The following is a 17,629-nucleotide window of genomic DNA, read 5'->3' on the forward strand; positions in this document are numbered from 1 at the left end:
AGTTTTTGATGACTCTTAACAAGTTATATTGTTCACCAGGATATAGTGCTGCAGAACTTCATTTATAAGAAGGTAAAAAATTTCGTACATATGATGATGTAATTAAATTGTAGATTTTCATTTGATAAAGAGGAAATTTCTCAAATAAAAACAACAAAGGATTTGATACAGATCATCTCCCTCTCGTTGATTCGAAATATAATACTTTTAAATTTTATTAATAAAAAGAAAAAAACGAGGAAAGTTGATTTTTTTTTTGTTTTTACTATAGAACCTCTGAGATATTCTTTAGGAGCTAGGGCAAGCTTATTGATAGTATTTAGAAGGGATATCTAAAATTTTAAAAATAAAATTTATCAAAAAATGAAGAAAGAGATAGAATTTGGGCAGAGAAAGTTCTCTTCTCAGTTTTCTAAAAATAAGTTTTTAGACCCCTTTGACATATGTCACATAATAAGTACTAGCTTTTCTTTATTTTTACAAATTTAATTGAATAATCAAATTATTATACATATAAGAGTATAATATTTATTTAGATACTACATAGGGTATGTAACTAATGGAGGTGCTCTTATTAGTCAGAGGCCAGAGCCGTGCACACCATGTACTGAAAAAACTTTTGTCTCAGACCCCTAATAAATATAGTTATTTTAGGATCTCAACTTTCAGTATATCTATTGCAGTCTAGTGGTTAAGAGGTACTCACTCCCGTTCCCGAAATAAGATTTTCTAGATTTTTTTTATTGTTTCACAAATATAAATTTTTTATATTTTTAAGATATTTTTGTATACGAGAAACATTAATTACAAATATTTGAATTGATTATGTTTAGTTGGTGAAAAATAATTAGAAAGTGTATAGAAAAATAAATAAGTAATTAAATTGTAAAAATTTATTATATTCTTAATAAGCATGAAATCTTTAGAAAATCTTACTTTCCGTACGGAGGCAGTATGTTTTTCTGAGAAGGGGCCGGTTCCATTCATCCTTCTCTATTTTTTTTTGTTCTTTTGAGTTTTGCCTTAGGCATCATTTGGCCTAAGCACGCCACTGAGCCATTTCTTAATTTGTAAATAGTTTTCTTTTTTTCTATAAACAATAAAATTAAAATTAAAATTATTTACTGAACAATATTAAATTAACAGTATTTCATGCTTTAGATATTATTAATTTTCGGGGTTGGTCTCGATAAAGATATGTCAACCATTGTCATGACTAAAATTTATTTTCTTACTTCCAATCTCGATGGAACCGTGAACATATTAGTACGTAACGTAGGGAGTACGTGATTGTCAATTCAATTATTCGGTAGGTGTCCACAAAATAGCACTTAATTTCTATTTTATCCCGCCAAAAAATTTCGCAAGCAGATAATATACTCTTCTGTCTTGGAGGCGTGAATTGGGTGGTCAACTTAATCCTAGTGAATAACACAGAAAATTTAGATTAGTTTATTGTAATTTTAATGAATATATATATTGTAGGAAAATATAAAAATCGTAACTTACAGCTGGTTTATCTGGGAGATCTAGAGGGAGTATCTGCTATTTTTTTTTTAAAAAATAACAATAAAGATGTGAGCAAAGATGTAAGATGTTAAGAAAAGTTTTCATTAGCAAACCTCTCAGATATGGATTGTAACAACTGTCACCAAATTGTTGGTTTAAATTTTAAAAGAAAAATGAAAAGTTATTTATTATTTAAAAACTATTTTTTTCTTTTAAGATCTTGCCGCTGACGCTGATCTTAGTCTATCTAAGGATGAATACAAATCGAATGTCTGAGTTTTTTGAGATTTTCCAATCCATTTCGTCTGGGTAATCAATTGCAAATCTGACTTGTAGCTACATGTATATCTGAAATTTATATTTTAGCCAGATATCCGATTTAATTCGTATAAACAAAAAAAAATAAAAAATAGTATATAATAATAATATTTATTAAAAAAAAACTTATTTACTTTTTAAATTATAATAACTAAAATAATCAATTTAATAAATATAAATATTGTAAAACTTTCATAAAATATAATAATTATATAATTTATATAAATAGTTCTTTAAATATATGTATATGCATATATAATGGATTGGATCAAATATTCGTTCTATTAGTATTTGTAATTTGATTCGTTTCTTATAGATATTATATATTATTATTTGTTTTGCTTTGAGGAGTTACAAATATTCAAATTTTTCGCTTCGACTCAAAACATATAAGAAATCGATCAAAATTTACAAACATTTTATCTAATCCTAAATTTAGTGATACATGTTAGTTTATTGCATGAGACTTGTCACGAGCTAGTTTAATAACATTAATTTTCAAAAGTTTTTTTTATTGAAAGTGGGATTTGCACTTCTAGCAATGTGCATCTTAAAAACCTTGTTTAGTAGAATTGATAACAAAATAGTAGCAATATGATGTAGAAGCTGAGACGGACCCATGTGGTAATTAGGGGTGTCAACTGACACTTTTAAAATATAGAATTTTTTTGTAAGCTAGACATGAGAACTGTAGACAGCATAAATGTTTTTAATTGTATGAACTGACATCTCATAAACATGACTTCGACCCCTCTTGTGCACCTTTCTTGTTTTGGTTTTATCCATTATATATGGACTTTGGGACCCATTCTATTTTGTCCTTTTTAAAGTCCAAGCCATAAAAAGCCAATTTTTTGCTCTTAATATGCTCGAATATTTAATAAAGTGATTGACAGAATAGTAAATGATTTATATAAAAAGTAGTATATATAAGATTTTTTTTATTTTAAAATAATATATATAATATATTTGTAATAATTATGTTTTAATAATATTTATAACTTTTTTAAAAAAAATAGAGAAGTTGCCTTACATAGTTGGGAGAATTTTAAGTTTACTACAAATTTGATAACACTTTTCAAGATAATTTTTAAAAGATAATCATTTTCATAAACACATTTTCACAAAAATCAAAATGACCAAAATATGTTTATTAAAGGATAAATGACAGTTATACATTTTCCTAGATATATACTATTTTTGTTCTTTAAAAATAGTTTTTCTAGTGTTTTCACACGTAGTAATAAAACACGTTAAATCAATTGATCTTTAAACATGGGTGTTAAAAAAAAGATGCATAATTGTTTTCGCAATTTTCTCTTTTCAATAACTTTTAACGAATAGTAATTCAATAAATTCAAAATAATTTTCTAGAATATCACAATTTCTGCATAGAAAAAATAAAACACAAATCTTTGTGAAACAATTTTCTTTTTCTAAAACATCTATGAGGTAGAACAGATGGTGTATAAAATAAATAAATATTTAAATAATAAAAAAAATCATTTTTAATTTTTTTTTTCAAAACGTTTTTTAGGAAGCGATTTTTCTTTTAGTGATTTAGGAATACATTTTTGAATGTATATGATTGGTTCGACAGTGGCGGTATGAATTTAGCTGTAAAAATTTAGTTGTAGGTAAGTTGGTTGTAGCTGTAAAGTTGTTACTGTAAATTTTCTTGCAGAGACCTTTGTTGTATTAAATTTTGTTGTAGCTGTAAGCTATAGATATTTCAAAATAAATATATGATATATATATATACATATATATATATATATAATAATTATATATATATATATATATATATATATGTTCAGAAAGATATTGATGAATATATATATTTATGAATACCTTAATGAATTTAAATTATACTAGAGATTGATCCGCGCACCGGTGCTGATATTGGTTCTTACATTTTTATACATTGATATTTGTTTTTCATAATTAGTGTTATATATTATAGATGAGTCGTAATATAATTAATTCTATTCAAAAGACTTGGACCGAATCATGTAATATGGTTATTTTTTGTAAAAATATCCGAACCCGTTTCAGATACATTTGCTATTTAGATATTTTTAGGTTTCTATACATCAGAACCGGACTCATCCAAACCCAGAACATCAAAACAAAAAAAAACGATACCTGAAAGAACAACTCGTAACTAAATGGATAGATAATGTTCATGCAAAAGTGATTTTATAAACTATTTATGAATACCGTAATGAATTTAAATAATATATATAAAGTAAGATATTCTCAAATATGAATAATATCTTCATAAGTTATATGAAACTTTTTGGAATTTGATATCTAAATTATATAAATATATTATACATATTTAAATATGTATATAAATCAAATTCAGGAAGATTTCATATATATTTATGAAAAACTTCTTAAATATACATACAAGCTAAATTCAAAAAGTCTAATTACACGTTTATAAATGAATTCAGGAATTGTTTTTACAAATTGAGGAAGATATCCTACATATTTAAGAATGTATACCTAAATTTTTCAAAGAAAAAAAATGCTTCCCAAATATAATTTTGATTTTTTGAAAAATTTAAATATTTCGAGTTTATTATTTCATTTTTATTTTTATTTATTTAATTTATTATTAAATAATTAATTAAATTAATAAATGAATGTATAATGGGGTGAGTTCTGCGTTTATCTCATTTTGAACCATCTTTTCATGTTTGCCTTCAATAGATGGTCATTGTCACAAATTCCTAAAGTGCGAGGTTTCATTAACGAAGCAAAAGACTCTTGTACCTTCACTTTATAGATATATAAATATAAATAATTATTTAAATGAATAATAGTAATTTTTTTGTAGTTTCAAATTTTACATTTTTAAATTCGAATTTTTATATTATTTGATTTTTATTTTAAATTTCAAGTATTTCTTATTTTTAAAATCTAAACCCCAACCTCCAAAACCTCACCGCTCAAATCTAAATCTTAAGTCTAGATTAGTTAACCTTTAGAGTATAAATATCTATCTACCTCTTTAAAACTAAAGGTAATTGTGGTTTAGTAAACCATGAAAAATGATATTAAAAATGTGGGTTTTGAAGTAATTTCTCAAGTATAATTGTCATTTACCTTTTTAGCGAAACTTAATTTAGTCACTTTGATCTTAGGGGTCTATTGAGGAGATTTTACTCGTGCAAATAATGAATTTTATATAATATATACTAGAGTGTTATATATTGTTTAACTCTATAATCATATTTTTTAAGTTTCTTTTTCCACTATTAATACATAGTGAATTTTTATACATTTTACTTTGTTCTTAATTGTTATTAAATACTAATATATCTTTGAGTTTGGTACAATAAATTCGTAATCTGAAATAAAAAAATAGAAAATCTCTTTCAAAATATTTTTTATAATTTCTACAATTTGCATACAATACATTTCTAGAATTGATTTTGTTATACTATATAAAACATATATTTAGGGAATTTATATCTATAATAATCTATTATTTTGGGAACAATAAGTTCAGAATATGAAAACACAAAAATATACTTTAACATCTATCATTTTAGTATTTTTGGGAGTTTATAATTAAATATATTTTATTTTTAAATAATATAATCCTATTATTTTAGTAAATTTTTATACAAAGTATCATCTATCATATTATTTTAATAAATTTTATCATATGTTTTGGATGTTATGGTATCAAATTTTCTGATTTTTTGGTATTAATTAAATTTCAAAATATTATATTATTTTTGCGTTTTACAACATAATTCGAGAATATTATAATTTTAATTTCTTCAAATATATATATATATATATATATATATATATTATTTCGGATATAAACATACTTTTTTATATTACCGAATAAAGCAAATTAATTCTTATAAAGTTATTTTTAATATTTGTATATTTTAAGTGAAAATACTCTGTCAAAAACTCCATATAGAAAAAATTAACAAAAAAATTTTTGAGTGCATTTGCATCTTCTAAATGTTTTTCTAATAATTGTTGGTTGTATAATAAAGAGCTTAATGTTTTTCCAAATTCTTTCCGGTATATATTGTGAATCAAAGTCTGGCGTGCTCTCCCTGGACCAAAAGGACCAAAAAATTTTGAGTGCATTTGCATCTTCTAAAAATTTTTGAGTGCATTTGCATCTTCTAAATGTTTTTCTAATAATTGTTGGTTGTATAATAAAGAGCTTAATGTTTTTCCAAATTCTTTCCGGTATATATTGTGAATCAAAGTCTGGCGTGCTCTCCCTGGACCAAAAGGACCAAAAAATTTTGAGTGCATTTGCATCTTCTAAAAATTTTTGAGTGCATTTGCATCTTCTAAATGTTTTTCTAATAATTGTTGGTTGTATAATAAAGAGCTTAATGTTTTTCCAAATTCTTTCCGGTATATATTGTGAATCAAAGTCTGGCGTGCTCTCCCTGGACCAAAAGGACCAAAAAATTTTGAGTGCATTTGCATCTTCTAAAAATTTTTGAGTGCATTTGCATCTTCTAAATGTTTTTCTAATAATTGTTGGTTGTATAATAAAGAGCTTAATGTTTTTCCAAATTCTTTCCGGTATATATTGTGAATCAAAGTCTGGCGTGCTCTCCCTGGACCAAAAGGACCAAAAAATTTTGAGTGCATTTGCATCTTCTAAAAATTTTTGAGTGCATTTGCATCTTCTAAATGTTTTTCTAATAATTGTTGGTTGTATAATAAAGAGCTTAATGTTTTTCCAAATTCTTTCCGGTATATATTGTGAATCAAAGTCTGGCGTGCTCTCCCTGGACCAAAAGGACCAAAAAATTTTGAGTGCATTTGCATCTTCTAAAAATTTTTGAGTGCATTTGCATCTTCTAAATGTTTTTCTAATAATTGTTGGTTGTATAATAAAGAGCTTAATGTTTTTCCAAATTCTTTCCGGTATATATTGTGAATCAAAGTCTGGCGTGCTCTCCCTGGACCAAAAGGACCAAAAAATTTTGAGTGCATTTGCATCTTCTAAAAATTTTTGAGTGCATTTGCATCTTCTAAATGTTTTTCTAATAATTGTTGGTTGTATAATAAAGAGCTTAATGTTTTTCCAAATTCTTTCCGGTATATATTGTGAATCAAAGTCTGGCGTGCTCTCCCTGGACCAAAAGGACCAAAAAATTTTGAGTGCATTTGCATCTTCTAAAAATTTTTGAGTGCATTTGCATCTTCTAAATGTTTTTCTAATAATTGTTGGTTGTATAATAAAGAGCTTAATGTTTTTCCAAATTCTTTCCGGTATATATTGTGAATCAAAGTCTGGCGTGCTCTCCCTGGACCAAAAGGACCAAAAAATTTTGAGTGCATTTGCATCTTCTAAAAATTTTTGAGTGCATTTGCATCTTCTAAATGTTTTTCTAATAATTGTTGGTTGTATAATAAAGAGCTTAATGTTTTTCCAAATTCTTTCCGGTATATATTGTGAATCAAAGTCTGGCGTGCTCTCCCTGGACCAAAAGGACCAAAAAATTTTGAGTGCATTTGCATCTTCTAAAAATTTTTGAGTGCATTTGCATCTTCTAAATGTTTTTCTAATAATTGTTGGTTGTATAATAAAGAGCTTAATGTTTTTCCAAATTCTTTCCGGTATATATTGTGAATCAAAGTCTGGCGTGCTCTCCCTGGACCAAAAGGACCAAAAAATTTTGAGTGCATTTGCATCTTCTAAAAATTTTTGAGTGCATTTGCATCTTCTAAATGTTTTTCTAATAATTGTTGGTTGTATAATAAAGAGCTTAATGTTTTTCCAAATTCTTTCCGGTATATATTGTGAATCAAAGTCTGGCGTGCTCTCCCTGGACCAAAAGGACCAAAAAATTTTGAGTGCATTTGCATCTTCTAAAAATTTTTGAGTGCATTTGCATCTTCTAAATGTTTTTCTAATAATTGTTGGTTGTATAATAAAGAGCTTAATGTTTTTCCAAATTCTTTCCGGTATATATTGTGAATCAAAGTCTGGCGTGCTCTCCCTGGACCAAAAGGACCAAAAAATTTTGAGTGCATTTGCATCTTCTAAAAATTTTTGAGTGCATTTGCATCTTCTAAATGTTTTTCTAATAATTGTTGGTTGTATAATAAAGAGCTTAATGTTTTTCCAAATTCTTTCCGGTATATATTGTGAATCAAAGTCTGGCGTGCTCTCCCTGGACCAAAAGGACCAAAAAATTTTGAGTGCATTTGCATCTTCTAAAAATTTTTGAGTGCATTTGCATCTTCTAAATGTTTTTCTAATAATTGTTGGTTGTATAATAAAGAGCTTAATGTTTTTCCAAATTCTTTCCGGTATATATTGTGAATCAAAGTCTGGCGTGCTCTCCCTGGACCAAAAGGACCAAAAAATTTTGAGTGCATTTGCATCTTCTAAAAATTTTTGAGTGCATTTGCATCTTCTAAATGTTTTTCTAATAATTGTTGGTTGTATAATAAAGAGCTTAATGTTTTTCCAAATTCTTTCCGGTATATATTGTGAATCAAAGTCTGGCGTGCTCTCCCTGGACCAAAAGGACCAAAAAATTTTGAGTGCATTTGCATCTTCTAAAAATTTTTGAGTGCATTTGCATCTTCTAAATGTTTTTCTAATAATTGTTGGTTGTATAATAAAGAGCTTAATGTTTTTCCAAATTCTTTCCGGTATATATTGTGAATCAAAGTCTGGCGTGCTCTCCCTGGACCAAAAGGACCAAAAAATTTTGAGTGCATTTGCATCTTCTAAAAATTTTTGAGTGCATTTGCATCTTCTAAATGTTTTTCTAATAATTGTTGGTTGTATAATAAAGAGCTTAATGTTTTTCCAAATTCTTTCCGGTATATATTGTGAATCAAAGTCTGGCGTGCTCTCCCTGGACCAAAAGGACCAAAAAATTTTGAGTGCATTTGCATCTTCTAAAAATTTTTGAGTGCATTTGCATCTTCTAAATGTTTTTCTAATAATTGTTGGTTGTATAATAAAGAGCTTAATGTTTTTCCAAATTCTTTCCGGTATATATTGTGAATCAAAGTCTGGCGTGCTCTCCCTGGACCAAAAGGACCAAAAAATTTTGAGTGCATTTGCATCTTCTAAAAATTTTTGAGTGCATTTGCATCTTCTAAATGTTTTTCTAATAATTGTTGGTTGTATAATAAAGAGCTTAATGTTTTTCCAAATTCTTTCCGGTATATATTGTGAATCAAAGTCTGGCGTGCTCTCCCTGGACCAAAAGGACCAAAAAATTTTGAGTGCATTTGCATCTTCTAAAAATTTTTGAGTGCATTTGCATCTTCTAAATGTTTTTCTAATAATTGTTGGTTGTATAATAAAGAGCTTAATGTTTTTCCAAATTCTTTCCGGTATATATTGTGAATCAAAGTCTGGCGTGCTCTCCCTGGACCAAAAGGACCAAAAAATTTTGAGTGCATTTGCATCTTCTAAAAATTTTTGAGTGCATTTGCATCTTCTAAATGTTTTTCTAATAATTGTTGGTTGTATAATAAAGAGCTTAATGTTTTTCCAAATTCTTTCCGGTATATATTGTGAATCAAAGTCTGGCGTGCTCTCCCTGGCGTGCTCTCCCTGGACCAAAATAAAGAGCATCAATCTTCAATCTTACTGATATCCTTTCATCCTTTCATTCTTTCATCCTTGAAAGGATAATCTTCCAACAAGAGACGAGTCAATTAAATCTTTGTCTAGAAAAAAATAACAAAAAAAAATGAATCACGAATTACCCATCGAAAGAAGAGAAAAAACTGAACCCAAAATGTATAACTTAGTAAAACTTGGTGCAGCTACAAAACTTTGGACAACTTATTAAAAATTTAACTGGTTTGGATTGTATAGGACTTCGATTGTATATGATGAGGACATGATGGATCGTATATTGATTCTTGATGTCTTTTGTTAAACTTTGATTTTGTGATTGGTTAAGTAAAACTTTGGAAATTCGTAGTTCCTTAATATAAGCAATCAAAAGAGCTAAAATCGGTATAACAACCGGAACTTGATCATTTTTTAACAACAAAAACAAACAAACAACCAAACAAACAAACAAGAGACTTATGCAACTTAATACAAGAAGAAAAAGAAAACGGTATAGCTTAGTAAAATTTAGTGCAATGGAACTCAGCTTCATCACCATCAGGCGAAATTTCACAATTCATCTAATGAGAACTTGTTCTCACAAAGAATCGCTTCTCCATGCTTCGTATCAGCATCATCCTACGGGTTGTCAATGACCTAGATATGTGACAAGGGCTGTGGATTAAAACTTTGCTAAAGAATGACACATGTAAAGAAAAATAAAAGCAAAGGAACTTAATTATCTTCAATGAGGTGACACTGTCTCAGGGAATCGTCTGAAGATGGCTTCTCTCTGTTTCTTATCCATCGCCATCTTACGAGTTGTCAATGTGAAAAAAGTTGTAGATTAAAACTTGTCATAAAACTTTTCCGAAGTTTGACAAGTTTTAATCTTTGCGTTTGTCAAACTTTGAAAACTTAGCAATCCACATTATAAGAATAAACTAGATTTTAACCCGGATATTTTTTCATTTTATAAATGTATTAATATTAAGGATTGATATTATTACAAATGTTTTAAATATATAGTGATTTGTTTATATTTCCTATTCGGTATTATTAATATATAGTGATTTGTCTAATACATTTTACTTTGTTATTAATTTTTATTACTTACTAATATATTTTCAAATTAGTTACAATAAAATAATAATATGAAATGATCAAATAGATAACCTCCTTCAAAATATGTTTTTCTTTAATTTATATATTTTGCTACAACACATTATTAAAATTTATTTATATTACATAAAATAAATTTGTTTAAGATAATTTATATTTACATGTTGTGTTTAAAAAAATGTACTTTAACATATATTATTTTAGTATTTTACGGGATTTATAATTAAAAATAATCTTTTGTTTAAATAATATAGTCTTATTATTATAGTAAATACTATACATAGTAGCATCTATCATATTATTTTAGTAAAATTTATTGATATAAGATATTTTTTGGATGTTATGATATTAAGTTTCTTTTTATTTTTAATTAAGATTTCAAAATATTATATTGTTTACAACATATATAGTTTTTTTTCGTGGTGCATTTCAAAAAGTTATTTTTTATTATCTATGATTTTATCTTTTGTAAAATTAAAAAATATAATCATTTTGGGTTTGAATATTAATTTTTAAAATTTTATATTTTGTCAAGAAAACTTTAAAAAATTACACTACTATTTCTGAGTTTGGAAGATTACATGAATTTTGAATTTTTTTTTTTGATACTACGTTAATACATTATTTTATAAAAAAAGATTTGAATTTTTGGTAATATTTTATAATTTTTTTTCGACAGATTTTGTTATAATTAAAAAAAAAACTATAATTAAATTTTGATTTGCCATATATATTTTTAATGAATTACTAAAATTTCATAGTTTTCTAATAACATATTTTTCAAATAGTATATGAAATAAAGGTTATTATTATATGCTGTTATATTGTTGTATATAAATATTTTAAAAAATATATTGAGAGTTTAATAATAAATAAAAAGATAATATATTGTTGTAGATATAAAATTTTAGTCTATGCTAATAAATTTATTTTTGTGTATAAAATATTATATAGTTTGCAAATTTTAACTCATTTTAGTGATGACTGGTAATTTATTAAAATGAAACAATTTAAAAAATAAATTTTCAAATTTACCTATTTAATATAATTTTGTCATATTTAATTCATATAGCATTTCTATTTTTATATTATACATAATATAAATATAGTATTTATAAAAAGAGTCTATAATTTTAATTTTTTTATAGTAAAATTTTAGGTAAAATTGATTAATAACAATATTATATTATTAATTACAAAATTAATTAATTTAGGAAGATTAATCAGTGTAGATTTGATCACATGGGCTTAAAATGTAGTTAGAATATTCTGCCTAAACTGACTGAATGTAGATCTTTGTAAGATATACAGATTTTTAAAAATTTGAAAATACAATAGTTACCAGTGTATGGATTTTTATTTAACTAACATATTTTTCATTTAAATATATTACTTTAGCTAATATTATAAACGTAAACGTGATGAATAGGTACGAAATATAAAGAATTGTCTAACTATCTTTGTACCAAACTGCACCTTTTGTAATGTTACTGATGAACCGGATGTAGAATTAAATGATTCTGGACAGTCAAGTTTCATGGCTGACTATATGTTCTTTTCATAATGGTAGGTTAGATAATGGTAAGCACTTGATGGTGCAGGTCTAGTTTGTGTACTAAAGATAAGCAAATATGATTTGTTTATTAAGATGATGTACAAATGATTAGCTCAGAGAAAAAGAGATGAACATACGCTTAGCTAATTATTGTTTGTGAAATGTCGGTTTACTGGTTATTTATGAAATTTGTATTGTTATTGTATCAGTAGAAAACCAAATTATGGTTTGTGTAAGTTTGGTTTGATTTAAGTGACTCGGTTGATAACTTGATATGAGGAATAATTTTGTATCATTAGCGTATAATATAAATGACACAAATTAGAACAGCTCCAAAATTTAAGTCACAACTTTTATGATAGATAAAAAATATGACTCTAAATTAATAGATCAGATAATAGAATCAAATAATAGCCGCAAACAAACATATTATATAAATCTGATTTAATAACCGGATCATCTTACGAGCTGTTAATGTGACAAAAGATGTGGAGTAAAAAATTTTCGAAGTTTGACAAAGTTTAATCTTTGCCTTTATCAAACTTTGAAAAACTTAGCAATCCATATTATAAGCATAGATAACATAATATAATCAATAAACGCAAACAAACATATTATATAAATCCGGTTTAATAACCGGATACAGCAATATTTTAATGTTAAAAGAAAACATAAATTTTTTTAAAAATTTGATTAGGGAGGGAAAGGAGGAGAGGCCACTCAAGGCTTAGTTATATAGGACTCGTCAAGCTTGTCCCAGTTAGTGTAAGGGACTTTGATAGTGTTTAACTTACAAAGCATCATTTTCGAGACATCAATCCTTTTGGTCCACTTCAAGAGCACTTGTCCACAATTTGGTGCTGTGCTTCAGTCTGAAAGGTAATAGAAGATCCATCGAGATCAATTTACCTTAGAAGAAGAACTGAATGAGCCCAGAACCCAAAACCCAAAACGTACAGGTTTGAAGGTAACATAACAAAAGCAAAGACTAAACTTGTGTCTTTCAAAATGATTTGATGTTATAGAAATTTTTGATTTGTGTTCTAACAGCTAAATATAAAAGAAGAAAGTGTTCATTTCAATGTTTATATCATTTACAAAGAATGAACATACAGGTAAAGTATAGAACTCATATCACTTCTTGAAAGTAAACTCCGACAAATCAACGTTGACATGCTCAGTAATCTCTCTCTCTTCTATAACAGGACTAGCTACGTCAGCATGGGGATTATGACTATTGCTGTTGTCAGAATCTGTGATTCCACGGTGACTAGAGATATTCTGAGATTCAGGATCAAAGGATTGCTGATGTCCATGGCCGTGGCCGCCAAAATCAGAGAATCTAGGAGGAGAAGGAGAGGCAGTGGAGCTTGTTTGATCAAGGCCGTGGTTTTGATAGTTTCCGCCAAAATCAGAGTATCTAGGAGGAGAAGGAGAGGCTGTGAAGCTGGTTTGTTGGTCAAGGCTGCGGTTACGATAGTTGTGGAGGAGATGCACCGGTGACATTCCATGTGTTGGTGTGGTGGGGCGACTTGAGTGAGGTGTGTTTGACCCTGAGTGTCCATGTTTGGTCTGTTTCTTGGCCGCGTGGTGCCATTTTTTCAATGCATTGGCTACCTTGTCGTTAAATATGGTCGGCCTCATCGAAGTTCCCATCTGCAGTTACGGTTTACTGTTAGAGAATCCTACATGGACTACTTGAGACCTCAGAATGAACTATATATTTATCAATCTAGTGCATTACAGTTTGATTTTAAGTTTATAAAATGTCTAAATACTGTTGACATGATATCAAAAAAATTTATCCAAATTATGTGTATTATCGAGGTCAGAGTTTAATCGACTCACTACTAAAATGAAGATTAATCATATGGTATACTGTATATGATTGTATCAAACGTAAACTTTTAGCAATTTGGATTATATACCTGAGTCACAAGAGCATAGAGAGGTAGAGTGATGTAGCTGCATAGAACTTGTATCAATACCCTGTCATATACAACAAGAACAAGTTTTGGGTAAAGAGATACAACACATACTTAATATATAACTTCTTGAGGATGACAAAAAAAAAGCCTTCTCGAGGAGTTAACAAACCCCATGGTGATCCTGATTGCAATATCTTCTGTTTTGTGGTGGAAGCAGTTCTTGAGTGTGAACTCGTACTGCAAAAGCAATACCAAAACCATAACCAATTAAATTATTGAAAACACCATTTTAAATGGTTTTTTTTTCAGAAAAGATGGGTTGTTCCTCACAGTGCTCCAAACGAAGAAAGCCAGTTGAAATGCATTCTGTAAGAAAAATACATAAAAACTATACTTTTTAGAAAACCATAATTCAAAAATACATAAAAACATATATGATTAATTAAATTAGTTATACCGTGAAAAGAACCAAGTGAATGAGGAAGAGAATGAAACGAGGACGACCAAACCAAAAGAGATCATCACCCGGTTCAACCACAGGAGCTCCTTTAACCACATCTCCTTTATCTTGAATCCTCAAGCCTAATTTCGATATTATCACTTGAAGTTTTGCTCCTACTATTAATATCACCTTAAATTCATTAAACAAACCAACCATATAGTTACTAGCATTAATCATATATGTTAAATCACAACTTCATAACAAGACCAATTGAAAAGTTTGAAGTATTGTGTCTGCAATTACTTACAACCAAAGGGAGGAAAGGTAGCCAAAAATAGGAACCCCATCCTATTGTAATTTGAAAAGCAAACAGAAGTTTATGTCATTACTTAAATGAAATTTGCTTAACTACTTAAATGAAATTATAAAGAATTAGGACCAACCATGTGTATTAGTCAATATGAACAAGACAGCAATGCACCAAATCACTGGGCTGCAGTTCCATTCACACATAATAACTTATTTAATAAGAAATTTATAATATATCATGGAAAATTAGATAATTGAAAGAAAATATCAATGAGTTTGATTGAAATAAAGAAGGGACCAACCTTATACCGACAACAACTTTGAAATCTTCTTCCAAAGATCTTTGAATGTATTTTTGAAAATCAAAACGAGCTCCACTTCCTGCTGGCAAATGCGCCTGCACCCATTCAACAAGTTTTAAAATTAAAAATTCGATTCCATAAATAAATAAATATATAGTAAAAGTAACATACCATTACGAAGCCATGTCTTAGAGTAAGATAATCCACTTTAGTCACTGATCCAAAGAACTGTCTAAAGAAACATGTCTGCATGCCCACAATTTATCCATTACTTTTTTGTAATTTAAAACCAGATTACAGGAATACATGAAGGAAAATTTAAGGAGAATATATAAATGAAAACTTACAATCCAGAGGGTAGAGGAAGACTTGCTCCATACATTCAAATGTCTACGTCCAAATGATGTGTCTCTTGCAAATCTGAACCTCTCTGGATCTACAATATTTAAAACAATCAATTGAATTTAAATGAATTAAATAAGAGGACAGAACACATATAATTACTTGAAAAGTGATGGTACTTTCCTGTGTTAAATTGTTCATTTATAAGTCAAACAAAAAGCCTGTTGTCATTGAATATTCTACTCATAAGTCTGATTATATAATTCAATTAAAAAAAAAAAATACGAACGTGAGAGATATCGATGAATAAACAAATCACAGTGATTTGACAAAAAAAAAAAGAAGAACAAACCACAGTTGATAAGTGATCACGATGTTTTAACGTTTTGCCAAAGTTAAACACCGACGAAAATATTTTATCCGAAAAATACTCGTTTTTGTTTTTGCTTTCTTTGATGATTACTGCCAAAAGAAGTTAATGGCGGTGAGATAATAGCTAATTAATATGTTTGTGCATACCATTGGCATATTGGTACTCAATTGTTTTGGTCTCTCTCTCCCACGATTTCCATTTCTTCATCTGCATATTTACATCACAAGATTAAAGACATACATAATTACATATGTATATGCACTTGTGAAAAAAGTACGGAAAATATCATGTACCTTGGTTTTTCCCAAAGCATAGGTTATAATGCAGTAGAGAATATGAAAAATAGCGAGCACGAAGATGAATATATGCAATTGGTGGATACCATATGCAGATACTAATGCTACTTTCCCCTGAAAATAGTAATTCACAACTAAAATAAATAAAAACACTTATTCTCAAGCATAAAGGAAGAAAAAGATAAAAGTAATAATTAAAATATAAAACACGCCTTTTCTGCGCATTTGTCATAACCCTTTGTGGCTAAACTTCGACGAGGACTATTAAAGTCGTTGGAGTCATAGTCTTCAAGAATTTTGCGACCATCATCGATATAATCTTTACCATACTTAGTGCTCTCTTGGTGGCTACTACAAGGATGCCAAGTCGCAGCAATTCTTTCTGGGATGCAAATTTGGGAGACTGGTGTTTGCAATACAACAAGTAGAAGCGACATGAATCCCAGTAGCATCAATTCTATTTTCACCACAAACCAAGAAGAAAAAACAATAGTTAGTTTGGTAATTCAAATAGAAACATGCATTGATCAGATTGTGATACAAAATGACATCCAAATTTATGATAAAATCTTTATAGAATAGCAAACTTGCCTGCTTTAACCTTTTCGAGAGCTTCATATAAAGCCTTTTTGTGCTTCTTTTTAAACCACTACACATATTAAGAATTTTTTTTTTAAAGAAACGTTTATATTTGGATTTTCAAGTAAATAAAAAAGACAGACTATCACTTGGCGAAGAGCAAAAAAGGAGAGAAATGAATAGTTTGGATAATATAAAGATGGAAACATATAGGAAAAAATATATACGTACGTGACCAATAAAGTGCAAGAAATATTCGATCATGATAGAGATGAAAAGAAGAACGAAGCAAACAACAGCAACAGCCCATGTTGGTGTCTCCTCTAATGATCTCTCTTTAATTGCCATTACTTTCACAACTCAAAACTCTTAACTTCCGATATGTAGATCAGCTTTTAAAGTTTCACAAGTTTTATCTATAAGGAGAAAACGAGAAAGAAAGTTATATGGCTTTTGTTCCTGTTATGTCCATATATATATATAACATGTTAAACTAAAACAAGATACATATATACATACATTCGCTGCTATTTCTTTATAAAGAGAATATAAGAAAGACAAGCACGTGAATGCGGCAATTATATATTATTGTTAATTATTAAAAACTAAGGAAACGAAGACTTTTGACTTATTCAAAGAGGACTTGAGATGAAGATGTTTTACAAGTAGTGCCGGGAAGCGGAATAAATCCGCTCACTTGATCTATCCTACTGTGCATTAGTAGTTTTTATCAAAAAAAATGATATGTATAATCTGTAAAAAATTTAGTATACTTACATCCGTTTATTTGAATTTGTGGCTAATCCGCGAGATCTGCATATCATAATTATTATTTTTTTAAATTAATAATTTTTTTTAAAATATTATAAAATAAGGGGAAATATGTAGTCCTGAGGTTTTCAAAAAAGGAAAGAACTGATGGCGGCACCTCGAAATTTTTTTTTACAAATTTGGACCATATGC

At 28.2% G+C, this 17,629-nt stretch overlaps 1 protein-coding gene across 1 annotated transcript; it reads right to left on the reverse strand.

Annotated features, from left to right (window-relative positions):
* Nucleotides 1-13,178: 13,178 nt before the first annotated feature.
* Nucleotides 13,179-17,115, reverse strand: LOC106334649 (MLO-like protein 12). Its single transcript, XM_013772967.1, has 15 exons — nucleotides 16,898-17,115; nucleotides 16,679-16,736; nucleotides 16,300-16,544; nucleotides 16,085-16,201; nucleotides 15,938-15,998; nucleotides 15,424-15,512; nucleotides 15,248-15,322; nucleotides 15,077-15,171; nucleotides 14,909-14,958; nucleotides 14,773-14,813; nucleotides 14,481-14,654; nucleotides 14,354-14,389; nucleotides 14,193-14,260; nucleotides 14,024-14,084; nucleotides 13,179-13,751 (listed from the first exon to the last, which is right to left on the reverse strand). The coding sequence occupies exons 1-15, from the start codon at nucleotides 17,012-17,014 to the stop codon at nucleotides 13,230-13,232; spliced, it is 1,809 nt and encodes a 602-aa protein (XP_013628421.1). The 5' UTR covers nucleotides 17,015-17,115; the 3' UTR covers nucleotides 13,179-13,229.
* Nucleotides 17,116-17,629: the final 514 nt, after the last annotated feature.

This window comes from Brassica oleracea, chromosome C3 (assembly GCF_000695525.1).
Source record: "Brassica oleracea var. oleracea cultivar TO1000 chromosome C3, BOL, whole genome shotgun sequence".
Classification (NCBI taxonomy): domain Eukaryota; kingdom Viridiplantae; phylum Streptophyta; class Magnoliopsida; order Brassicales; family Brassicaceae; genus Brassica; species Brassica oleracea.